Raw genomic sequence first — 27,239 nt, 5'->3', positions numbered from 1 at the left:
TCCTCAACGCAATATTTTATTTTACTTCCTGTTGGAATCTATAGGCCTATATAGGATGAAATATTTCAGAAATCTGTACTTATTGATCTGTTTTTGTTTTTGTTTGTTTGTTTGTTTGTTTGTTTGTTTATTGTGGTTTCTATTTTGATTCTCAGTGTATGTTTCTCAGGTATGCCGGACTGCTTACTTCAAGCTTTCGTATAGCATTGCAGCTATTGATGTCTGCTTACGAGGACAAAAAGCTTCATCCTCATCCTTAACTAATCAAGACGGGATTTTCGTAACGGTCTTTAAAAACCTCTAGCTGGCAACCTTGAACACACTTCAAGCAGTATACTGTATTCTTAACAGAATGCAGCGGCGCGTTTACTCACTGGGCTGAGGAAGTACAGTGGCGGATCCAGAGGGGGCGCAACCGGCGCACGCCCCCCTTATTTTTCATTAAAAACAAAAGAAATAAAAAGAAAAAATGAAATGAAACCCGGAAGTGGCACCAGAAATATTAGTCACGCCCTAACCCCCCCCCCCCCTTTACATAATTCCTGGATCCGCCACTGATGAAGTATGATCACATCATCCACCCTGTCCTCGACGCTGCATTGGCTTCCCATCAAGAACAGAAAAATTGATATCTTAGAAAGATCCCACTTCTCACTTTTAAGGCCATTCATAATAGTCGATCCCCCGGAGGATACCTGCATGTCTTTCCTAATCGATCGACGTCCCAGCCTCACCCTGGCCTGAAGTTCATCTGGCCTTAGACCCTCCAGATGCCTATCACATCTCAAAGGATATGGACACCGGGCATTTCCTCCATTGCCTATGGAACTCGATCCCTCCCATCCGCTTGTTAGACAAACTGGCGCACTTCAAAGACTCACAAACAAAGACTAATATTTTTCGCCATATACTCTCTTGGAGGAGTCTGCCCTTTGTATGTTTATATAGCAGATATAGCGCTATATATTAATGCTGTGGATCAATATTATTACATATCTTATTTTGACTCATATAGTCAAGTTCTCATTAAAAAAAAGAAACATCAAGAGGACGTTTTCATGCCGTAATCCCAGTCATGCGACTTCAATCGAGTGATGATGCCCGTAATGATGTCCTCCACATGTATTATCTTAAACAATGAAATGAATGATACTCTTCTTTGGTTAATCTTGTTTAGATTGTAAGTTAAAATTTGTGATTTTGTCATAATTTGACCAAATGTGGAGAAATAAAACAAATTGAAACTGAAATTGGAGTTTTAGGGTTTCCTAAATGCATTCAATCGTCCCACGATATCCGATGGGAGTCAGGATATGGAATAGCAATGCCTGGGCAATCACACAGAAAAAGCAAGCAAACAAACAAAAGCCAGATCAATAAGTAGGCTACATATTTCTGAAATATTTCAACCTATACAGTTTTGTGACGATATTGGAAGTATTGTAATAATCTATCATTAAGTCCTACTTTAAAAATAAACTGTTTGCATTAACAAGTCAGTTTGATTTAGTGATGTGTTTGTTTTTTGTGTTTGTGTTTATTCAGGCTTAGTGGGGCAGGAAAAATGCCTGTATCTATCTGGGAACTATGATATTGTCCGGGTTTCTAAACACTATAATAAGGATGAACGCTAGTGCGGTGTGAACCCAAGCAGAAAATGAATTATGACCCAGACCGTGTGAAAACAAAAATTCGTGTTTGCGGAAAATGGCATCGTCTAAAGATACCTGGATCAGAAGCTTTAATGTGTCAGAACCCACAAAACATGAAAAGGGTTTTACAGTATACAAGGTGACATATAGGGTGAGTTGATAGTACACTGTTCTGTGTTATTGATTCCCATTTGTGTATTTTCTTCCCTTGAATTCATTCATAAAATGATTTAACTAACGCCACCTCCATGGGTGTTTACATTTCTGTTAAGTCCCATACCTTCACTTTCGTGTCCGTTATGAACTCCAAATATACAAGGAAAAGACAGCACTCTACACAGCAAAGTGACGTGAGCGTGATTGTGACTGTGTGCGTGTATGTGGAGACTTCAGTGGGTGGGTTAGATGTTATTGAATTCTAGCATCATTGCCATGCGAGTTCGTAGATTACGCAGGTGTTACACTCGAGTATTAGTTTGGATGTTCTGAACCCACCCAGTGCAGTGGCTATTCTGCATCATCACACTCGCACTGCAGTGCAAGTCCCAAGTTGCAGCATCCACAGCACAGCACAAAAACGTGCAGCACACATATCGCGACAAAAATAAAATGATTGGATCTAAGACACAACTGGAGACAAGAATTTAGAAAACTAGCAACATAGATACAAAGAGCTGTAGATTAGGTTATCAACATGGAAATGGTAGGTGCGTGTTCATGGCGCACATTTTACATGGTTACCCAACATGATAAATTCTGCTAGAGTTACGTCATAGACCTATATAACTGTTTTGCCAGGTGTATCTAGGTCCTAGGAAATCTATACCATTAATAGACCCTACCGTGATGATTTGGTCATGCTCATGGTTAAATTGTAAGAAATGTTCATGTTACACCTTTTATTGTAACAAGTTACAATATGAAATTTGAACCTCATTTGCCATTTTTCTCTTGGTCGTCCACTCGGTACTAATGTGTACAGTGAATCACATAATATATGTGATTGAAGATTATGGTGCGTGAATATTAAAGATGTGAAAGATGTTGATTATTCCATTATGAAAATCATGTCCAGAATTACAACGTGATTTTGCACCGCACTCACTAAAAGATCACTTTTAGAGGGGTTTACTTGAACTATATTTTCCCAAAACTGGAATTAATAATTTACATAATTTTGCAAAATTGGTAATTTTCAGGATATTGTGAGTAGTTTGTGTTATTTTTGCTAGAAAATCCATCCTCTGAGTACGGAATTTAGAGCGACAAAAAACAAGTGTCCAGTAATAACTACTGTAAAAGTGGATATTTTCGCGCGACTAATTTTTCGCGCTTGGCCGGGTAAGAAGAGTTTCGTGTGTTTTTAATTCTGTGGAATCAAGACATCATGCATAGGAACATATGGCAAGCAAAAACATTCGCGTGCTTTTATCTTCGCGCTAGTTTCTGGTTGCGCGAAATGCGCGAAAATTTCAACACCACGAAAATTTCCACTTTTACAGTACTTAATATAATCCACTCTAGCTACATGTGCATGTGTGATGTAAATTTATGCTCAAATCTTTGTGGTAAATAAAGATGGTCATGGAATGCTACAAGTGTTTTTCTGAATGTAATTGTTTAATCAATTGATTCAGCATTACAGTAAATTATCTAAACATACCTCTTGTTTTTTGAAGACTTACTAAGATACTACTATTAGTGTGTTTGATTATTTACTCTCATTTTCTCTTTTTTTAAAGATTATTTTAAAGAGCTCCCTAACAACCAAATGTAATAACACGTGCAGTTTAACATAACATTTGCTCGTATGAGCATTTCGCAACATTTTGATAAGTACCTGTCTGCCTCTCTGGTACTTTGACCTATTAACAGTCATTGTGTATATCTTTCCTTTGATTGTAGGCATTCAGGTTGGATAAACCGGAAGAAGTCATTGAGGTAGGTGCTATTTACTTAAATAAAAATGGATTTTAGTAGCCTAGCCTTTTCATGCATGTATCCATATCCATGATATGCATTAATTTTGAATGTCCACGCTTAAGTGTTGTAAAGACATTTTAGGTAATATTGATGTCTGTCTTGGCTTTTTTAAGCATAGCTTTCATCGAAAGTGCACACTGCACTGAACCATGGCATAATATAAGTTATATCATTTTTATTCATGATTTTCAGTGCAAAATATAATTGATGGAATTAAGATTGATGCTGTAGATGCACAAGATGGTGGTAGGACAACATAAAAAAGATTTTATCCTACAGATGGGTTAACAAGTCTGTTCTTAACCATATGAAGGGAATGCTATATTCTATTGAAGTAAACATATACAGGAAGATTGATTTGGGATATACAATCTAGTCAGTGTGAATTGGACAAATAATGAAAAAAAAATCCTCAGAATGGAAAACAGAATGGAACAGAAAGTGCGGCGATAGCATTCGGAAAATTATTTGATCTTTGTCATATTAGCCATCAGATGATATCATGTGTGACCCTGATATGTCTGTCTGTTCTTGAATTAATTCATACGTAACAGTAAATGAAATGAAAAATGGCTGTCTGATTTCGTCAGCCAAAACAGCATCTCCTTCAGAGAATTACAGAAAGGAGCGCTCTGTGTGCATCTGTAATAGATCAAGCAATTGGTATCAGAATAACTAAGCATTTTTTAGCTATTTACTCACTTCTGCATCTTGTTCAATATCCTTTTTACCTGTGACAATGATAGTTCACTGTGAAGAGGTACAGTATTTGAGAGACTTTGAGAAGTTGGAGCAGTACTGTTGGCTCGAACATTTTCAAGAATTCTGATGTTCTTATGTTTTGTTATGTGCACTCACCCATGGTGGCCCACTCTGATGTCTGAAATGTTCAACATATATCTAACGATAGGTCACTGTTTGGAAGCGCTACAATGACTTCAAGAAATTATATCAAGCATTGTCCCTCATTCACTACCATTTGAGAAGACCAGAGAAGTTTCCTGACTTTGCCAAGGCCAGATTTTTTGGTAAGAAATTTATTATCATGTTCATTAGTCACCTATATTGTGTGGGTTTGAATGTGTGGTAGTTTCAGTATTTTGTTGCATTTTTTTTCTTTCGTTTCTTATTTTCATTTTTTTTTTTTGTTTACTTTGGAAAAAAAAGATCTCTGTATTTGTGTGTGTGTGTGCCTGTATACAATGCTCAAAGGTAGAGGTGGCCTGGTGGCCCATTGACCCAGGGCCATTGGAAGTTGATGTCCGGCCACCATTCAATCGGGCCATCCAAATTTTCCAAGCGTGTGTATACATTTGTTTTTCTCATCCAGAAAAGGGCAGAATAACTCATGGTTTTGCAACTACATGCACCTCAGCTAGATGTTGCACCAGGGGTTGCCAGATTGCTGCTACTCTTCTTACGGCCAAACTCAGTGAATGTTGTGGCCAAATTCAGCCAAATTGAGTTTTTTCCCCCTCATGGCCAAATTTAACAACCAGAGTTTATTGATCTACAAAATAGGTATACTTCTAGTTTCGTGATGTTAACTTATTTCATTTCATGAATACAGGTACAGTGGATGTAATATCATTTAAAAGGAAAAATTAAAAGAATCATGTGTATCAAATGCCTCAATACAATATGGAATGTGTCAGACTTTGCGAACTTAGGCACCGTACATGGTATATAAAGCCCTTTAATCATACCTGCCTATTCATAATAGTCATGGTTATTATTGTTTTAACATCTTCTCAAATTACTTCGTTTTTTGTGTTTGTCTGTCATACTTCCTAGTCACAGTATGTTACATTTGAAGCCCTTTATTATACCTGTTATTTTTTTGACAGTTATCATGAATTGTAATTGTTTCAATGGTTTATTAAATTATTCTATTTTCATTTATCTTATTAATTTTTAAGGGCCACCACATTTCATTGTCAGGCCACCAAAAGAAAAAAGAAGAAAAAGAAGAAGAAGAAGAAGAAGAAGAAGAAGAAGAAGAAATTTGATGATTTTAGTGGCCCAAATGGGCCACAATGAAAATAAACTAATGCTGAGCTTTGATTATGAATATGCATACCCAGTACACATATGACATTAGACAATCAATGCCCTGTATGCCATACTTATCTGTATTTTGTGATTTGCTGTCATTTTACATAGCAATGAACTGTACTTGAAATGTCTTGCAAATTAAGGTAACAGCTGCTTTTGTTTGAGCTGATAAGGCAGCTTTGTCACTGTAAAGTGTGCACATCAAAACTGGATCTTTTTTAAACATTAAGAAGCAAGACATTTAAACCATCTAGAAGTGGGTTAGATTTTGTCTTGACCCCTTTACTCATCTGGGACAAATGACAATTTAGCAAACCAGCTTCCTGAATGTTATAAAAAGGGTGAGTTCATTCTCATTAGCATGTTGGACCACAAAATGACTTAGAGAGAAATTCTACAGTGCTATTCGGCAGCCATGACTTTCTGTTCAATCTCTGTTGATGCAGGAAGCAATGTAAATGGACTTTGTCCAGGAAGGCAATTATATCATTAGTATGGCTTGTCTTTTCAGTTTCACACTGCATGCTAAGGTATTGCATTTGAAATTGAAGGTGGGTGCAAAAGTCAGTTTAACCTACAGGGTATTTATCTTTGCAGGGTGTCCTCCTAACATAATGATTAATGTTTGTTCTTCCAAAGCAGAACTACATCTAATGTGTTCTATAATGAGTGAGCATGAAAAAGAAGTTGTAATGCTTAGTTTGCATCAGGTTCTCCATATGTCATGGTAGGGATTAGAGAACAGTGACCAAAACAAAGAACAAAACTGGGAGGTCAAATAATGAATATATGTCTTGCACAGTTGTGAACCTATTGTCCGATTCTTTCTTCCCTTAAGAATGTAATACCCATAATATGTCATGGTAAAGATGAATAAACATAGACCAAAACAAGGAAGTCAGATACAGCAGTGAATGTCTATCTTGCACATTTATGAACCTAATGTCTGATTCATTCATCCACTAGGTGTATAATACCTGTAATAATGTTCACTTTTGACAGTGTACTGCTGGAACATGCTGGCTAAGCACACTCCCTTCACATGACAATGGTACCTGCTGATCTTCACTCTTTGAAACCTGTACACATTGAAGATGTGCACTGATTGCGCTCTTTTTACTCAAACTATGTTTCAGGGAGGTTTGAGGAGAGTGTCATTGAAGAGAGGAGGCAGAGTGCTCTGAGACTTCTGGAATTCACAGTCAAAGTACCTCCCCTGGCCAAGGCTAATCAGTTTGTGGAGTTTTTCAAGGTAAAGTTCCAAGTGATCATTGTAGGCGCATAGATCGCACTTTTCACACTTTTTCATGTCACATCATCTGAGCACACTTCTAGGGCTGTAAATGTTGGTGATCTAGACAAATGATTATAGTAACGTGCTCAAGATATGTTATGTTTGTGCTGACATAAGATGAACGTTACTGTGTGTAAGTAGCATTACATGCAGCAATATTTATAATGATAAAATTGAAAGATGGTTATGTATTGATGCTTGTACAAGTTAACCTCCTATTGCACAGAAATGCACAATGCTTTGTGATTGTTTTTCCACTTTGGGCATGCCTTTCAATCTTAAAGTCATTCGGTCATTTTTTTGGGAAGAGTACAAACTGAAAGATGGAGAACAGCACACTTCTTGTTTCCTATGTTATGGTTCAGGTAAGAATGTAGATTTTGTTTCCCCTTGTTTATAGGGAGGTGAGTCTGTCACAAGAAGAAAGGTTTCAGAGACTGATGCCATTCTCCAGCCCCAGGTCATTCATGCTCGAGTGCAAGACACCTCTTCAGTGGCCCAGGGAGCGAGCAAAACCGCAACCCCGTCCGTGGTAGTGGCGTCCATTCCCCGAACTGGTGGCGAGGGGCAGGAAAACCAGACAGAGGTGCCCCCAGCACCCAGTCAAAGTCAAGGTCAAAGTCAAGGGGACGAGCTGGGCGGGGTCTGGCTCCACCGGCAAATGGAGGATGACCTGGGGATGGAGGGCAAGGAGGAGCAGAAGGAGGGGGCCGACACCTATGATGACAGCGAAGACGACAGCAGAACCACTTTCAGTGAGGACTCCATGCCTAGCACTCCCCTTCCTCAGCTGGAGGACCTGACCTTGTTTGATCCGTTGTCCAGTGATGGTGAGAGCACAGATTTAAGCACAGATTTAAGCAGCAGATTCCTAAACTTAACTGCGATGGTCTTACCAAATCAACATCTTGTTGATACTTTACATAAACAGCTCACTGATGGTAATAGCTATAGTAGAATTGGAATCGGTAAGTATAGAATAGTCAAAATATACCTGTCAAAATTAGTACTGTAAGGGTTGTATTCACAAAGAAAGAGATGACTATGTGATCCCAAGTTCAGAGATAAGAGTCAGAATACTGTGTGAAGTCGGCTGTCATGGTTGTCATTTTTGTATATCTCTCTCTTTCTTGTGTCTGTGTCTAGTTGAACCTGAATTTGATTGATTTAAGGGATGTACACTGTATCAAGCATCATTTCTGTTTGTGATACCGTAATATAACATAAAACAAAATGCCTTGCCATCACCATCTAATGATGTTGTTGTTGTTGTTTTTTTAGAGAGATGGAGGTAAGGTTTGCTGCTGTTCAAAATATGTTTGTTTTGAATGAAGGTTTTATTATGCATTCTCTGCAGCTCCAGCTAGCGTGGAGTCGAACACACTGCCACACTCAAATAGCTGGTTGTTCCAGGCTATGGACATCTGTGCTGAAATAAATGGTGACTCTCCTGACCTGGAGTCAACACCAGGGTCGTCCACTCCTTCAGAAAGCATAGTGAATGGCTCAACAGACAGCGGCATTACTGTGAGTGTAACGCCATCTCTCCCCTCCAGCGAGTCTTACTCCACTTTCTCATCGGCAAGCAGTGTGCCAGCTAGCCGAAGCAGCCACAGCTCACTGGCCAGGGCTTACCTCAACTCCTTGCGAGCTCAGCAGGCTGCCGACGAGGATGCCAGAGTTCTTGATGCTGGCAGCATTGTGTCGGGGAGTGGCAAATCCGGACGGAGCCGCCATGTGTCCAGTGACAGCATCACCAAATGGGACATGAGTGGGCAGGATGATTACCTTTATCAAGCAGCCGAGAAGATCAGCCTAGCTTTGGATAATCAGAGCATCGGCAACTACCAGGCATCCTTTGATGCCTACAAAGCGGGCGTGGCAGTCCTCCTGAAGGGTGTTGTGGGTCAGTACCAACCCTATCTGTTATGATTGCCAATGTTGTGGTAGTCCTCATCAACACTTATAATCATGCCTGGACAAGGAGGATAGTTTGTGATTAGTTACACTATAGGAGACACCACATCTCTTGAGTTGGTTTAGGAGTAGCCGTCACAGTCCATGTCATTTTGTTCTACATTATTTCATCTTTATGTGCTGTAAATAGTCATATACAGGAGTGTGCCAAGCAAGCTTGATCTTCATTATATGAAATAACATATGTATATTATTGATTCTTATGGCTTTAATGACTTGATATTCACAGAAAAAAAAACCAAAACCAAATGTATACAAAACTTAGTTCAAGACTGAATAGACCTACATTAATCAGAGAATTATTTCTCTTTTCTGAGATGAATTTTTCCTAACGAAACCTGTTAATTCTAAACATAGTAACCCGTTGAGGACAAGTCCCAAGTATACTCAGGCAAGCTTGTATGGAAAATGTGTGTCGCAGCAAAATCAAACCATCCTCAGCAGGTTAAGAGAAACGTGTGATTTCTTGGCCTTACATGTATAGTGAAAGTTGGAAAAATCCAATGAATATTTCATCCTTCAAGAGTATTCCTCATAGGGAAGGACTTATGAGGTAGTGTGATTGTGGAAAGAGCTGGTCATTGCCAGGATTAAATGTGTGCCTCACTGTCATGTCGCGCTGTATGTGTTCTTCTATTCCCAGATGATAAGAGCAAGACTCGGAGAGAGGCGGTGAGGAAGAAGACAGCCCAGTATCTTATGAAAGCGGAGGACATCTACAACAAGTATCTCTCAGTAGAGGCATCCAATGCCAGGCGATGGGAGGTGAGATCAGTAACCTCCTCTAAAAAGTGTGTTGACCCCATACAGAAGAGAGTCGAAATGTCAAAGAATAAAATAAGCAAAGCCAGGGCAAAAGTGTAGCCAGTCACCACAGGCAAAACTATTCAAGGTTTTAGTGATGGTAATCTACTCATACTTCTGGTCTCTAGCAGGTAAAAAATGTAAATGTCCAACAGCGTACAAAAGAATGGACAATGTGCGTAAACAACATGAATGGATCTATTATCATGTTACAAACATCTCCAAGTTTCAGCTGCGTGCAAAACTATGTGTAGTTTCATGAGAAGTGAGAAACTTCCAAAGTACATGAAGAAAGTTTCACAGGAAGTTTTGCTGGTATCTTCATGAGTAGTCGCACTATGCAAACTATGGGAATGAAAATACCGGGTCGTGAAATTACACAAAGTTTCACATAGGTAGTGTGACTGTGCCTTATGTGTTACCTCTTTCAATTTAATTGTAAATATAAATGGTGTTAAGTCTGAAGAAAATCATATAACATTTTCATGACTGACATATTGCCAAGTGGTAATTGCCTTTAGAGCCTGGACCAAGCAACAACCACAAGTTGTCACAACAAACATACCACATCCACAAAATTTCAGATCTAATTGTCAGCATGCTTCTAATGTTTATTTATTCTTTCACTTTGACCATGATTACTTTTTCTTCACTTTCTGTTTCTCGTCTTTCACTTTCCCCTTAAGTCGGAAAAGGTCATGATGGAAGTTGACCCCTCCTCGGCCCATCTCCGAGGGTCGACAGATGAGCTGAAGAACTTCAAAGTCCTTGGTTGCATTAACTCAGTCCTTCTAGTGCTGGACATGACAACCTACCAGTCTTTCATTATAAAAGTAAGCAGATCATGTACCGCCTATAATTTCACAAGCATTTTGTATTAAACAAAATGTTTGTTTGATTGTTTGTTTGTTTGTTTGTTTGTTTGTTTGTTTGTTTGTTTGTTTGTTTGTATTGATATTAGTAGTAGCAGAAGGTAACTATCTTTAAATGTCAAGTAAGCTGTAAGTTATGTTTTAAATGTTGTTGTTGCATTTTAAAGAAAGAGGAGAGAGAGAAGAATTGAGGCTATGTAAAATGTTAATCATCTGCATTTCAAGAATGCAGCAGATTATGCTAATTTTATATGTGTGTCAATCCTTTTCAGTCCCTTGTATGACCAAATGTGTTCTGCTTATGTGATGCTCATGTTGTATGATGAACAGCCCATATTTTGGCACAAGGCAGATCATGTTTGTAACTGGCTTGTAAACTAGGAAGAAATCCCTTGAGTTAGGATAGCAAATGAACCTAAAACACTTATTTGGTTCCTCCTATTATTCTGTTATCAACAGTCCCTCAGCAAATGCAGCATTCCAAATGAGAAAGTGACAACCCGTGTTCCTGCATTCTGCCCTTATATGGTGAGGCTCTATCGCTACATTGAGACAGAAAGTACCATCTTCCTCCTCTTGGAGCATGCCACAGGGGGAAGGCTGTGGGATTATGCAAGCCCCTACTTGCAGCAGGCCAAGGATTCAAAGCTCAGACAGGGGGTCGGTGAAAGCCTGAAAAGCAGCAGCACCAGTCGCCAAACTCAGCGCTCGCGGTCGAGCAGCTGCATCAGTAGGAAGGGAGGAGGTGCGGGAATTCTGGCCGCAGGAGATGAGGGAACGTCGTCTGACCCAAGGTCAGTGATCAGTGGTGGGACTGAGTTGGGTGAGTTAACCCAAAGTGCACAGGAGCATGAAGTCAATGATGATGCAGCATTTGTTGGAAGCCTTGATGAGAAGCTAACCACACCCTCGGACATTGCCAGCAGCTATGTTAATCTGCTGGATGCTTGTGGAGAGAAGGTGGACAGTGGTAGTGCCTTCGTTGATGAGAATGTGAACCCAAAGCGATTGTCCGATGCCAACCTTAATGATTTGGTGAACGAGAGCTCAAACTATGACAGTTTTAATGTGAGCCTATCTGTTTCCCATAGTGAGAATGTTCCAAACGATGATAGTGTATTCATGAGCGATACTCAAGTGGAGGAGGATGAATTCAACGTTCACAGGGCAGGCTGGTCCACCCCAAACAAGACAGAGTTCCCTTGCATTTCAGAGATAACATCAAACAGCCAACCTCCTTCCATGGCACTATTCAGTATCGACAGCATTGAAAGCCCTAATGACTTCAACGTCAGCGAGATGGGTGATTCTTCAGTCTTTGGCTTTGACTCCAATTCTCAAAGTGAACCAAAGTTGGAGAAGGGGCATAATGTGACCCCAGAGGATATCTCTCAGGACAGTGCTGACAAGCAGTGCAGCAGGGGAACTGCAGACTTGGATCCAAGCAAAGTGGTATTTGAAGGCTTAGCTGTAGTGCAAGAAGTGGAGCACATGCGGGAACAGGATGCAGAGATAGGGGCCAGTGGATTGCTAACTGGAATGCAGGAAGACTCCCTTTCAAATCTGATTGGTGAGATTAATGCAAGTGCAGAAGCAAAGACATTTAGAGGAAAAGGAGCATTGCTGGACACGAGAGGATTTGGGGTCTTTAAGGAGGAGGAGACAGCACCGGGTGTGGACCTGGCTGAATTCTTTGAGTCAGAAGCGGGTGCAAGCAAGTCCAGAACACATTCGTGTCCTCCAGAGCCGGGCATTGTGTCTGGCAAGCCCAGTTTCACAGGAGGTGTGCATCGTCGACACTTGGAACACAGTGCTAGCATGTTTGAAATCCTGCCTTCAGGCAGCAGAGAACAACAGCAACTATCTCCTGGCAGGTCACAGTCTGTGACCCAAGAACCTCACGAAAAGAATGACTGGAGTTCTTTCTTTAAAAGTGACCTTCCAGAAACCAAAGGTTTTGGGTTTCAGTCTGAGGAGAAGGAAGACTCCGCACCAAGGCTGACCGCGTCTGAAATTTGTGATGATGTCCTCGCTGCACATGACGGCGAGGAGTTTCAGGTGAACGGTGTTGATTTGCTTAAGCTACCAGATGTGCCTTCCCGTGTGGCACCCAATGTTAGTGATGAACCAGAAAGGACTTCTGATTCACCAAGTGAGGAAGATCAGGTATATGGACTGTCCCGACAAAACCCAGATGGAGCACCCTCTGAGGAACTTGATCTTGAAAGAAAAGCTAACAAGTCTTCAAAAGACACTAAACCTCCATGCAGCACACCAAAGGAAGATGTTCATTTGCACGTCAATCCGTTTGACAGCGAAAGCCAGCTTGTGCTGACGGAGAACAAGGGCCTTGAGTGCCCAACAACATATGTAAGTGTGAATCCAAAGGATGCAAACCTTCCTTCTACAGTTGTCCTCAGAGACCAGTCCAGTTCTCCAGGAGGCTCTGCCCAGTCAACACCAAAGCACACCTTCAAAGCCATCGATACCAGTCCTCAGAACTCAGCCGCTGTGCATTCGTCCAAATTCACGAGTGGCCTTGAGACTGATGCCAATGCTTCAGGAACAATGGCTCACACTAGATCTCTTGAAAATAGCGTAAAAGGAAGAGCGGACTCTGACAACAGGGCTTCAGGCGGCACGCATTCCAACCCTCAGTCAGACATAGACATGGACAAGACACCGACACACTCCCGCACCTCAACTCTTGGAGCAGAGGGAGCGGGCAAGCAGGAGACGGGTCTGCCTTCTCTGTCCAGGCTGTTTTCTTACCTCGATGACGTGCAACGAGCAAGGTCAGAGAGCGGCGCTACCACGCTCCCAGAGTCATGCATCCGCATCTGGGCTTCAGAGATCTTGGTGGCGCTCAGAACACTGCATGCTGCTGGGATTGTGTGCAGGTAGGAACATTTTTTAATCAAGACTTTCTTTTTTTTTTTTTTTTTTGGTATACCCATTGTAAAGAAAGCAAGCAGGCACATGGATATGTATGCATTTGTTCACACTGAATTTCACCAGTTTCCAGAGAAGGTAACTGTGTATGGGTTTGTGTTGGAAGTTTGAAGGCACTCTGTTTAAGCATTCTATCAAATGAACAATTTAGCCCCTGCTTTGGTCAATAAATGGACGTTGACACACAAAACCCAATTGAACAGAAGCTGTTGGTTATGCAGGAGAAACTTCAGTCCTTGTGCATTGCAAAAAGATCTCATTCTATATTTTTAAGCCCATTGAGTATGTTTTCAACCTAAGTGGCATCCTGTTTTGATGTATTTCTTGAAGTAGTAATATTCCCAAAAGAAGCAACGTTATTTCTGAAAATGGCGTCCTTGATATGTACTTTCAAGAGAAAAGCTACACAAGTGATGGTTATTACGCTCAATCCTATAAGGATTCAAGAGACTCTAATCGTATGGCAAAGTACATATGATTCATCAACTGTGGAATTTCAACCCACAACAAGTTATATTTTATGTTTCCATAGATGTAGTGGAAACATCAATGCCTTTTCATAATTATGGAGTAGCACACACACACATACATACACAAACAAACACAACTCTTTAACGCTATCAGGTAGATTTAATATAGGAGAGCAAATGAAAGATGCAGCTTATGGAATTTTTATATATTTATTTAATTTTTTTTTCAGTTGAGTTGAGTTGAAAAGAACTGTGTTCCAAACAGGGATTGATTCTGCTGGCTACTACAGTAGTGAACCTGCCACAACACCCAACATCTTTGCAACTGATTGACAAATTGCCCTACATCGACGTAAATAAGCACTGAATTGATCAGTGTTTTAGTAGTAGCCATGATAAAAAATGGGCGTACATACTCGAGCAGGACTCGAACCTATGACCTCCTGATCTCTGGACAGGCATCATCTCCACTAGACCACCGAGCTTCTAACAGATGCAACAGATGCAATTAGAAATCATCCTGCTCCATTTGTGAATATTAAAGACATCATAAATCATCATTTTTCAAATGGCCAGCATAGCTAGAAAGCTGCATGATTACCAAGGTGGCTGTGTGAGTTTGTAGTGTCTTGTTACTTTAATTGAATTGCAGTTTCAATGTGCCAAGTGGTGTACATTATCATGTGCATGCATGATGTCGTCAAAATGAATGAGTTCATGGAGCCATGATTGTGGAGCTCCTCGGTACATAGCAAAGTGAAAGTCATACTCTCATAGTCATTTCTGACCTGGAGCAAATTTTACCATACGAGGTAGATCCCTAGAAGACTTTAATAGCACTGAAATAATGATTTCTTTTCCTTATTTACATTGTTATTTCAGTATGTCCTCTGTCATTAAACGTACAAAGTGTATAAGCATGAATGTACCAGGCCCTTTCACATCTTGTAGTTGGATGCATTCTTGATCCATTTCTTGATGGCTGTGGCATGGTGCTGTATAATGGTTACAATGAGTTTCAAATGCCTCATGATGGTTAACCAAGAATTTTTCTATGGTAATCGAACAGTCCCCCCCCCCCCCCCCACCCCCCGCCCATGTATTTAAAGCATACTGGAATAGGAAGTATGAATCTTGCAAAATGCACAGAATTCAGATTGGCACAAAATCCTCATGAAAGCCCAGGCAGTGTTTCAGTTTTGGTCTGTAGAGTGTGGATATTGCTGTATCATGGAATTCCTTTTGTTTGGGGGGGAGGGCCTTGCATTCTGACATTGATTATGTCATTTTTGCATGAATGCAACAGACATATTGACTGCAACAGACATATTGACTGCAAGCGACTGTGTGAATTCTGAATCCATTTCTTTCTTTTTTCTTTTCTTTTTTTTTGACAGCTGTGACCCATTGTAATTATATTGCATGCCTATGGATTTCAATACGTCTCATACATTGTACATATGTACTTCGCACACCCCTCTCCTCCTCCTCTCCTGTCCAAATCTCAGAGACCTCAACCCGAGCAACATTCTCCTTACCGAGGGTGGCCACATCCGCCTGACCTACTTCTGCCAGTGGAAGTGGGTCAGCAGGGAGAGCAACCAAGATGCTGCCAAGCGCCTCTATGTCGCTCCAGAGGCTCGGGGAATCTTCCAGCCGGGGCCAGCCTGCGATTGGTGGAGCTATGGGGCTATCCTCTTTGAACTTCTCACTGGCCAGGTATGATAAAGTAGAGATATGATCAAGTTTCTGCTTGTACAATCTATCTTTTCATCTTTTCATACAACCAACTGCAGAAAGAGATGTTATAGTTTGAACTTTGTCATATGCACTGTTGATGCACTAAAATCAATTTTACTCTTGAAAAAATGGCAAAAGAAATTAGAAAAAATTTGTTACAAAAATCATGAAATCCATGACATTCTGAGAGTGTTCAACCCAGAAATTCTTCTCATCAAATGGTACATTGCACATTGATCCTTGACCTCCCATTGGCCCACAGACTCAAACAAGCAAAAGCCCCCACAAAAGATGATGGGTACTATTTTATTTTACCCAACAGAAGTCTTTTATTGACTTTTCTTTTCTTATTTTTTGGGGGAGAATACAGATCATTGTCATTTGAGTAGCTAAACGCTGCTTGTCTAACGATTCAAGGGCTTTACTTTGAAAGAAGAGGAAAGCATAGTTTTCTTGAGTAATGGGATTATTTTTGTCTTTCTGGATATAATCCATATACAAAACTTCATAATTGTAATCAAACATACATCAAATACAATTGAAATGTTTATAAACCTTGAAGACAAAGCCGCAAGATGTAGAAGTGGAATTTTGTGTCTTTGATTTTTTTTGAACCAAAGTCTCTATTCAGCTGTCATCCCAGTGGAATAAACAGCCACACACAGTTGCATATACCTGGTGACCACATATCACCTGAAGCCAAGGCTCTCCTAACTCAGGTAAGAAGCAATGTTTTAAGGACCTGGCTTGATTTTCTGTCACAATCTTTCCTTCTATCAATCTGTTTATCTTTCTGTTATTCTCTCTCCTTCTTCATTATTGTCTGTGTAGAGTCTCTTTTAGTTTTATATTTCAATAGAAACTGCTGAAGAAGAAGAAGAAGAAAAAAAATGCTACATATAGCCCCTCTCCTGTAGCAACATTGATATAATGTCAGTGAAAACTTTATTGTGTAGAATTGCAGAACTTTCCTAGTGGCGTGGAGAAACATGGATGGTCTGATTGAATCAATTTCCATTTGCTGCCCACTGGGGTACATTAAAGGGATGGTACAGTATTGGTGGAGATGAGAATTGGGCTTTTAACTTTTTGTGAGATACCAAGAAAACACTTATGATATTGAACAGAACATACCATTTTAAGAGGAATTCAAAGTTTATTTGATGAAAATCGGGTGTGGAATGACTGAAACATCCCAAAACAAAGTAAAACAAATCGATCATAATAAAGTGTGGGTCCCACACTTTATTAGAATCGCTCTTTTTTGGATATCTCAGCAGCCATTTCAAAACCAATTTTCATCAAATAAACGTTGAATTCCTCATAGAATTACATGTTCTTTCATATTTCATAAGAGGCTTCTCATTATCTCACCCAAAAATGTTAGAAACATGAAATTAGGTCTCAACCAAAACTATACGATCCCTGCAAATGTGTGAAACCACGATTGACAAATAGCGCCTGTCAGCCACGTGTCAACAGATACATGCATTGAAGTGTATGCTCATCTGTAACGGATGACTCCAATCAAGATTCTTTGGCTGTTTGTGTGCTTACACGTTCAGTGATAAAACTGTACACATTTTGTTGTGGGAATTCTCGAATATGTCCAAACTGGGCCAGCCTTTCCACTCCATGAATCCCCATGTTACAGGATCGTTGAAGGAAATCAAAAACCCAAAGAGAAGTGTGGATTGAGTGAAAGCAGCAACATCAGTAGAACACATCTGTGAAAGTTTGAGGAAAACTGGACAATCTGTTCAAAATTGAACATGTTTTCACTTTTCTAGCATGAGGAAAGAACACTTGACTAACCGCTTTCAGAAAGCAATACTACCCTTAACATACTGTATGCCAGTATCAAGTTAATGGAATGTGTAATTATCATGAAAAATGAATTTTTGTTGAATTCTCCATATGTTTTCTTTATATTGTTCTCCTTGCATGATGTCATGAACTCTGGTAGTCTCCTTATCCAGTGGTTACAAGACCAAAACTTTGAAAATTAATAACTTTTGCATCGATTGTCCAATTTTCCTCAAACTTTCACTGATGTGTTCTAATAATGTTGCTGCTTTCACTCAATTCACATAGCTCTTTGGGTTTGGGTTTCCTGTAAGTCCAGTGCTAGATACCACTCCAGGACATTTTGTGCAGTTTGCCAGCTGTCCAGTAGGTCAGTGAGGACAGAGTGGTCTTTGTGCTTTTTGAATGACCTTGTCCATAGCAGTTTTAGCAGTGAGGAAGGGCCTTTTGGAATTATGATCGCATAATACCTCTTACCACAGCTGCTGCAAGTGAATCCCTTTGAGCGGCTGGGAGGGAGCCACTCGGGAGCGGAGGATGTCAAATCTCACCCATTCTTCAAAGGTGTTAACTGGTCCAATCTACTGGGCTAAACTAGGATCATCCTGCACTGCACAATGTACGCCACAGGGTGGATAACACTGAGAGCAAGCTCGACTTGGTCGCTAGGAACCCAGTGATGTCAACACGTACCTGTTGCTTGAAGGAATCCACTGGTCTGTTCCCGATGGCTAACGAAGGTCAGTGTGCTCCATAGGCACATGTTGGGTGCGCAAGAGCTGCAGAAAGTGGACAACCTTTCCTCAGCCATGTGGTGGCTGATGATGTCGCGTTGAAACCTGCCACTCAAAAGGGGTCAGGCGGTCCTGTATCCTGGGCCACACACCTGTCCTCAATGTCTTTCCATCTCAAACCTCATGCCAAATTAAAGTGGAATATAAAAATGTAGCATTTTCAGTTGTTATATGTGTATGTGTGTGTGTATGTGTTTGAGTGAGAATGATTAATCATAATTCTCACTCAATGTATGACAGATACTGAGAAGTCCTCTTTTGCTGACATTTTGTAGTTTGGTTTGCTTTATTTGGAAAAAGTGTAGCTTATCAGGCATCTCATCAAGGATGGAATATCTCTTGATCCAAATATTATTTTTAGTCACTTGGGTATTGTCAGTGATATTTCCCATCATGGAATTATACATGTGGGACTGTGAAGCAACCTGTTCAGAGATCAGGCAGCACACATATATACATTGCAATGTTTAAGACGTTATTTGTCAAACTCTTACAGTACATTGACATTATGCAATGGCAAGCACAAACTGATCTCACAAAAGTTTGTAAATTTCAAAACTTTTGTGAGTGAGCAAGGCACAATTTTATGTACATGCGGATTAAGTTGTTGAAATATCAGAAGCAGTAAGTAACAATTCTGTGATTGTAAACAAAGAAATCATTCAACTAAACCTGTGTGGGTACACTTTTCATTTTGTCCTTTGATCTTTAATGGTCATGTTACCAAAGATTCATGTTCCAAGTTTAGCATAAACTACATTTTCAACCAGTCAGAACTCATTGTGTACAGCTGTAGGACACTGTGTCTTATGGGGACACTGAAAATCAAGTGATCGACTTTTCGTGCAGCAGGAATATGTGAAGTTAATATCAAACACTGAAATATTTCATTTTGAGTACAATGCATCTTGAAACTATAATTGTGGAGCCACACACAAATCCTCGACAAGTCATTTGTTTGCATTTTTGAAATGCCATCTTGTTTCTTTGTCCATTTGAAATGAATTGCCTTCTCATGCTTTTATATTCCTCGACTGTTTTGTCGAGTGCAAGCTTTTATTTGTCTTGTTCTTTTTCTTAGTGAGGCACAGTACTTGATTCTTATTCGTACCCAATCAGAGTATATGTTTAGACAGAGATGGTATGCATATAAGGTGTGAAAGACCCAGTATGTGTTTTTGCATGATGCACTGTAAATCTAGTAGGGAATTCTGGATTTTCAACTACTGAATGGCAATAATGAGGATTGGATGTAGAAGGCAAACATTTATTGCAGACTACTAGAATCTCATAGATTTGTGGGGCAATGTGCCAATCATAGCTCTATGATTATCGGTATGATGCCCAAACTATTGTTTCCTGCTCAGTGAAGTGGTCCACAAGAGACCTACTTTAGACAACTCAAATTTACCAATCAATTTTACCAGGAAATTAACTTCTAGAAATAGGGAAGAGGTATGAATGAGTTCATGTGGAGAAATAGCTGATCTCTTGCAGTAATCAAAAACCTGGCATGATGCAAACATGGGAATGTACAGTTACATGATGCTTCAGATTATAAAGTCAACTGCACAAACCCAGATCTTATTTGACACATCAGTTGATGGTACAGTGCATTCCCGTTATAACGAACACAGTTATAACGAAACAAAGTGAAAATTCAGACCGCAACATTATCAGCCTTATGTATTATTATTGTTTATTTGTTCAGTAATAACAAAATTGCGATATAACAAAAGAAAACTGCCTGTCCCGAGGACTTTGTTATAACGGGAGCCCACTGTATGTCTTTTTTCATGGGGGATGACTTCAAGCATGAAGCTACAGTCAACCTTGTCTAAGTCAAATGTATTTGGACTGAAGAAATAGCTGCAACTCAGAGAAATTTCGACCCTAAGGTGGGATTGAAATTGATAGAATATGAAGAGAAGAGGACTTTAAGAGACCTTCAACTTAGGCTATTATTTGAGTTATTCGAGGTTGACATAAGCAACGTTGACTGTATGTGAATTTCCACTTTCATTGTTGATTTGCCTTTTACTGCTTAATGTCTGTATGCCAAATCAAAGTGTACTTTCAGTTCTGTATAGGTTTTATTACATCTGATTTTTTTTTCATTATTCTTTTTTTCATCTATCATATTTACAACATAAACATAAAGGCTTGATACAATCACATTTGGCTGAAATAGTTCAAAGTTGATAAGGTTTTACCCAAGGGAGCATTTAATCCTTATAAAGCAGGCAACCAAGGGACTGACAGCTATGAGTCCCCTATAAAAGACCATATTGAGCTAAATTTGTAAAAAATTATTGCTAATTCTGGACATAATATAATCATGAAAGGATTCATATTCTTGTCCATAGGAAGCATTTCTTATGGTTCATCAGATTTCAAAAACAATAATAGAAAAGAAGCTCTCTATGTGTGGTCTTAACATCGACTGGTCGACAGTGTAAGAAGCTAGTGGGACTATTTAACAAGACAGGATTGTGACGACAGTCTTATTGTGCGACATACTCTCTAGTCCATTTCAGTGTATTTGCATGTGTGTGTGGGTGCATATAATATTGCAGTGGAGTGCTTGACATAGGTCGTTATGCACCGTTGCTAAAGTTGAAGCTGTCTTTAAAGGGATGGTACAGTTTCGGTTGAGATGGGACTTCAGGTTTTTGAGGGATAATGAGATCTCTCTCTTGAAATGCAAAAGAGCATGAAATTCCAAGAGGAATTCAAAGTTCATCTGAAGAAAACTGATTTTGAAGTGGCTGAGATATCCAAAACAAGGCAATTCTAATAAAAGGTGGGACCCATCTTTTATTAGGATCACTTTGTTTTACTTTGTTAATGGATATCTCAGCCATTTCAAAACCAATTTTCACGGTAGACTTTTAATTTCTCATAGAATTGTATGCTCAAAGATTTAATATTTTTATTATGTGGTTTCTAAAGTATCTCACAAAAAGTTAAAGCTGAATCCTCACCTCAACCAATACTATACCATCCCTTTAAGGGGGAAGAAAGTTTGTATCCCAGCCCCTCCCAATCTGTAACCCAAAGCCATGGAATTGTTCACCTACATTTTATTTCCATGGTATGCAGAGTTCATGTTGATATTTTGTCTGATATTTTATCATTGTTAATTTTCACTTTGTGTTTCTCTGTCAACTATTGCCTTTATAATTTGTGCCTTCAAGCTTCTGTACTCGAGGCGTACATATGCACAAATTATGTTGTTATGTATTAATTGCATTTGCAGACTGATAACGAGCAGTGCGGCAGTGACTAATGAATGATTACTGATAGTCAGATGCAATTGTAGTGATGTGTTATCAAGTCATCCTCAAGAGTTGATCATTTTTGATATGCAATTCGGTTGATCTGTACAGCAGCACTTGGTGTCACTGATTTCTCAGTGGCCAAAAGATTGCTCATATGGATATATCCCATCACAAATATGTGTACCATCATATCTATCCTTTCATAGTCTATATCAGCTTGGGTGATTCGCTACAGCCATGTTCTTATCACACATTACAAAGGGCTGAATGCATCTCATGCAGCCAAGCACACGATGCTATTCAAGCCAACTGATGGTATGTAGGATCTGTAGGCACTAGAGGGCAGTGTGTAAGATTCAAATGACATGTGCTGACAAATACATGGAGCATTCAATTCTTGACAACATTTGATAGTGAAATTTCATGAAATCTTGATTTGAGTTTGGATTTCAAGTTTTACTCAATTCATTGTGATGTACAAGAAGATCTTGAAAAAAAAAATGAAGTATCAAAAGGTGATTAGCTTGTAACCCTAATGCTTTCGTTGGATACAGAAGATTATCGCAACTTTAATGGTTCATTCATGCAGTATCTTCCAATGTGAATATCTTTGACTATTGTTGTGTTACATACATTATATGTAAGGGACTAATGTGACTGGTATCTCAACACAAGTGGAGTGTATTGAACCATTTGCTTGAAATAGGGGGAAAAATAATGCAGAGGAATGTTTGTGTCATGTTAATCCTCTGGTATTTTAAGTAAGAATTCTGCACATGCCAATCTGACTGGAGCCATAATTTTTAGATACTGTAAAACATGATATATTCGCGAATTTGAGCTGACAGCCTTTTTCATGGCATGAAATTTTCGCGAAGTGCCACTAGCGTTCAATCAATATAGTGTAAACAGGAACTTTCGCGTGCATTTTAATTTCGCGAATCTTGGCGCTCGCGAAATTCGCGAAATTAAAGTGCATGCGAAAATTCCTCGTTTTACAGTAATACTGTAAAACATGATATATTCGCGGTATGAAATTTTCGCGAATTGGAGCCGACAGCCTCTTTCGTGGCATGAAATTTTCGCGAATTGCTACTGGCATTCAATGCATGTAGTGTAGACAAAAACTTTCGCGTGCATTTTAATTTCGCGAATTTTGGCGCTCGCGAAATTTGCGAAATTAAAATGCATGTGAAAATTTCACGTTTTACAGTATGTGATATAGGGCTTGCTTGAAAGAGAAAGGAAAGAAAAAAAGAGCCTAATATCTGAAAAGTTATAACTTTCCAGATTAGCAAGTGGTGGACATTTTGAATATATAGTATTACATATTTGTGAGGAGCAATATTCATCTGTAATCACCCTATATTCTCATCTACTTTTTGACTAAAACCATTTGAATCTCATTTATTTCTTTGTTCATCTTCCATGCCATGTTGGCACAGAAAAGTAGAAATTGCACATATGTGGATAACTTGATACGAGAAAAAAAAAATTGTGACCTAGCTGATGTTATAGAATAGTTTTGAAATATTTTTGAAATAGTGCAATAGGGAAAACATGTCGCAAGAAAGATTCTGCATTTTAGACGTCAAATCTGTATGACTTCTATCTCTTGCACCATAATCTTAATTCAGTGTTACTTGCCATCATCTTCATGCTCTCATATTGTGATTTTTTTCCCAGCTTGTAAGAAATTCTCAAATAAGTCATTGTGTTGAGTAGGAAAAATGGCAGCCACAATAATATTATACTTCTGATAGTCTCTGTTGGTGATTATTTGGATACTGCTTTTATCAAAAATTAAACGCTTGCTGAATTGAAGAAAAAAATGGATTAATGATATGGTGATAAGTGTGTATATGTTTGTATGAAAAAAAAAAGTATAAACAGGTAAGAAAATATCTGTTTGATTTATATTTTTCATTCTTTGTCTACCATTGATGGGAGAAATAATTCCTGAATCTTTTGCAACTGTTTCATTATTAAAGATGTTTATTCATCGAGGAGTACTAGAGGCTGAAGCATATGCAATTTCTGTATCAGTGTTGATTATATTGCCAGACTGTGAATTAATGTCACTGTATGGATGAATGCTGGTGTAAACAGCAGTAAATTCCAGCAGAGAAAAATATCTGTAATTTACAACTGAAGAGGGCTTAAGATGGCCTTGAGTATGTCAAGACATTAAAAACACAGAATCTGACATTTAGAATGTATATCAGAGCCATGTTTAATGTTAGAAGGTTTGGTGGTCAAAGGCTTACTGTGCACCACGTATTTTCCACGTATTGGGTATGTATGTGGCCATGAAGTTATGTTAGAGCCATGTTCGATGTTTGAAGTTACATTTGAGAGCCATATACGGTGTTTGATGTTCAATATTTGTAGTTGCATGCCCAAAGTCTGACACCATTGCATTGTCTCAAGGGTTATAGATATTATCATTAAGTGACTTGACTTATGATGGAGGTGATGACTTTACCAAAGCTTTATGAATTTCCTGCACAAAATGAATTTATTGGTGTATGAGAGAAAAATAATCAGGAATGCCAGGTATAGGAATGCCAGATATAGCAGAAGAGATGTCACCAAATTGTAAAATTGTTGTGTGAAGCTATATTTCACTGCTACATGTACATCCAATGTCGATATATTATATTTGGCATGAACTTTTGTAAGCTTTAACTTACCTCTTTAGCCAGATGATTAACAGGGAAACCTCTTCATCTGTAATACTAGGTGTTACAAAAAACATTTCCCACTTTTGATCTTTAATAGTTCAAAAACCATATGTCAGATAACCCTGACATTGATGTGAACAATAGCTGAATATTGTACAATTTTGTTGGAGGTAGTTTAAAAATGATAGCATAAATCAGTTTCATTAAATTCAAGATTTATGTTTAAGTTACTTGTATGTTTCAGATTTTGCTCTGTTTTCAAGCCTCTGTACAAAATTTTAGTTTTGCACAGGGGTCAATTGGTATGTATGGGAGTGTGTACTAAACGAAAGTGATTCATGCTCTCATATTCAAATCACCTCCAACTAAATTGTACACTATTCAGCTATTACTCATATCAGTGACAGTGTTATCTGATGTACAGTTTTTGAACTATTAAGGATCAAAATTGGGGAATGTTTTTTGTAACACCTAGTATATTTAAAGGCAGCTGCATTGCATGATGTCCAAATGTAGGAAAATATTTTGAATAAATTGAGGTGATCAGGTCTGCAAGGAGCATGGTCTTTTAACATTATACATGGCATAGATCTTACTTCTTGATCTGCATCCCATAATATCAAAATCTGGAAAAATGATAGTATTGAGTGTAAAGAAAAGAAAGGCTGCCATCACATACAGAAAAAATTCATTATATAATTTCACTGATGAGCAAAATATGCTGACTCTTTATTTGCTTAAAAGAAGTGAGGTTTGTTTTGTTTTGTTGTTGTTGTTTTTTTTTTTTCGCTTCCTGCGAAGATATTGAGAGTCTCAACTGTGACGAAATGGAAAGGAGCCGGACATGGGCAGTGGAAATGAAATCTTCAGACTGTGCATTTTAACTCACTGGTTGTACTCATATAACCTTTTTTTTTTTAACATTACATGGTACATTTACATGACTGTGATGATATTGATGGATTCGAATTTGTGTAACATTTTTGTGTGTTTTGTTTAACAAATTTTGTTTTCAAATATTCATGAAGTGTTATACCAATATTGTGCATTATTATGCAATATTTTGTAAGAAAAGAGGGGAATAAAAACTCATACTACAGCAAAATGCATAAGCCTATCTTGCAGAGAAATGTGACAAAATATCTATATTTTACTCTATGTTGTGATGTGCAATTGAATCTTGCTCTGTTCAAAGATTACATAATTATGAAAGCGTATATAGGATTAAGTTGATCGGTTCTGCTGCTAAAAGTAATTGCTAAGCCATATCAGAGTATGCACTCTTTGGCCTTTTCTTGTCTATCAAGTTTTCTCGCCAAGTCACGAGAATGGTGGCAGCTAATCTCAGGAAAAGCTAAACACTTGAATAAACCGTTTGATAGTGTATCCAAAATGACCTGGTATCGATTTAGCTTCATAGTTTTATCGTCTCCCATCCATAAAAAGTAATCAAACCAACATCCTTGTTTTCTTCAAGGCATTGCTCTCAATGTAATGGTAGAATAGTTCAAGGGGATTACCAGTTACGACTGGGGATAAAACTTAGTGAGAGAAACACTAGCTGTACAGGCACTTTCACCATTTAAATCTATTTTATTCTGTCTCTGTGTAAGCAGCTATATGGTGAATACAAAATGATGTTGTTTTTTACTCTCTCGTGTCCTCCCCCTTCTTTCTCTCTCTCTCTCTCCCTCTCTCTCTCTCTCTCTCTCTCTCTCTCTCCCTCTCTCTCTCCTTGTCTTTCTCCCTGTCACGTGCTCCTACCCAGCGGTATATTTGGTGACAACGTTAATTTTGCGTCGCAAAATCGAACAACATTACACATCAATAATGAACGTTTCCCAAACTCTTGTTATCACAAGCGCCCGCCGTGTCCACTTTTATTCTTCACGACTTCACAGGGTGGTATTAAAAAGCAATAACGTATGCTCGCTCACCGTGTCCGCTTCTTGATTAATCCCGTTTTAGTGGATACGAGGTGTCCTTACTGACGTGTTGGACCCGATAGGCGAAAAAACAAAGACAAGACAAAACAAAACCAACAACAAAACCCCTGCATTTTGACGTACATGTATATGAAGAACTATTACGTTTGATGCTTTAACTCTATAATGCCGTCAAAAATTATGTGCACTATACAGAAGGGCAGTGCACTGTATTAATCGGCGTCGTGTATATTAGGCTTTGCTTCGCAACATAAACGGTTCGCTGCTCTTAATGCACGCTTAACTATATGCAAAGCGAGTGGATACTAGGGCTCTATGCTAGTAAAGCAAGCAGTCAGAATATTAAAGGGAAAGTCCAGACGATTTTCATAATTTTACATCATTTAGTACATAGAGCGACAGCTCAAAGTATGGATTTGTGGAATTTATTGTGATCCTCGATAAGAGAAACTAATACATATACTCTGAAGAAAAAACAACAACAAATAAACTCATTACACTAAACGAGGATGATGACATACGAAGCTCACAGACAATGTAGGCCTACTTATTCCAGAAAATGTGTAATTCCGTACAATGCTGCTTGCTGAACAAGTTCACCTGTGTAGAATTTACACGCTTTCTTTTTTATTCTGCTTCATTGAGCCCCTGCTCATGCTTTCTTCTTGTGAAGCGGCCATGTCATCATTCTTGTTCATTGTGATTTGTTATGAGTTTTCCAATAATTATAAATTCTGAAACTCTGTACTAATTATAAACAATTTATAGTTTTGCAAATGTAAAAGTCTGAAAAACATCTGGATGTTTCCTTTATCAAAAGTTGAATTACTCTTTCAAAAGGAAAGTTGCCGTATAATGTTTGTAATTATGAAATAGCTAATGAAATTTGATTTTTTTTCATAATTAATTTACAATACTTCATGCATGCA

The 27,239-nt window shown here is 38.8% G+C and overlaps 1 protein-coding gene across 1 annotated transcript; it reads left to right on the top strand.

Moving 5' to 3' along the window:
* Positions 1-1,707: 1,707 nt before the first annotated feature.
* Positions 1,708-18,814, top strand: LOC139718905 (ribosomal protein S6 kinase delta-1-like). The gene is made up of 12 exons (XM_071630353.1): positions 1,708-1,803; positions 3,558-3,593; positions 4,546-4,663; positions 6,827-6,942; positions 7,385-7,814; positions 8,342-8,890; positions 9,605-9,726; positions 10,452-10,598; positions 11,097-13,537; positions 15,568-15,778; positions 16,420-16,518; positions 18,088-18,814. The coding sequence occupies exons 1-12, from the start codon at positions 1,708-1,710 to the stop codon at positions 18,196-18,198; spliced, it is 4,476 nt and encodes a 1,491-aa protein (XP_071486454.1). The 3' UTR covers positions 18,199-18,814.
* Positions 18,815-27,239: the final 8,425 nt, after the last annotated feature.

This window comes from Diadema antillarum, unplaced genomic scaffold, assembly GCF_040938485.1.
Source record: "Diadema antillarum isolate AM-2024a unplaced genomic scaffold, OU_Dant_1.0 scf00000101, whole genome shotgun sequence".
Classification (NCBI taxonomy): Eukaryota; Metazoa; Echinodermata; class Echinoidea; order Diadematoida; family Diadematidae; genus Diadema; species Diadema antillarum.
The sequence above is the reverse complement of the archived record's forward strand: the minus strand, read 5'-3'. Positions and strand labels throughout refer to the sequence as shown.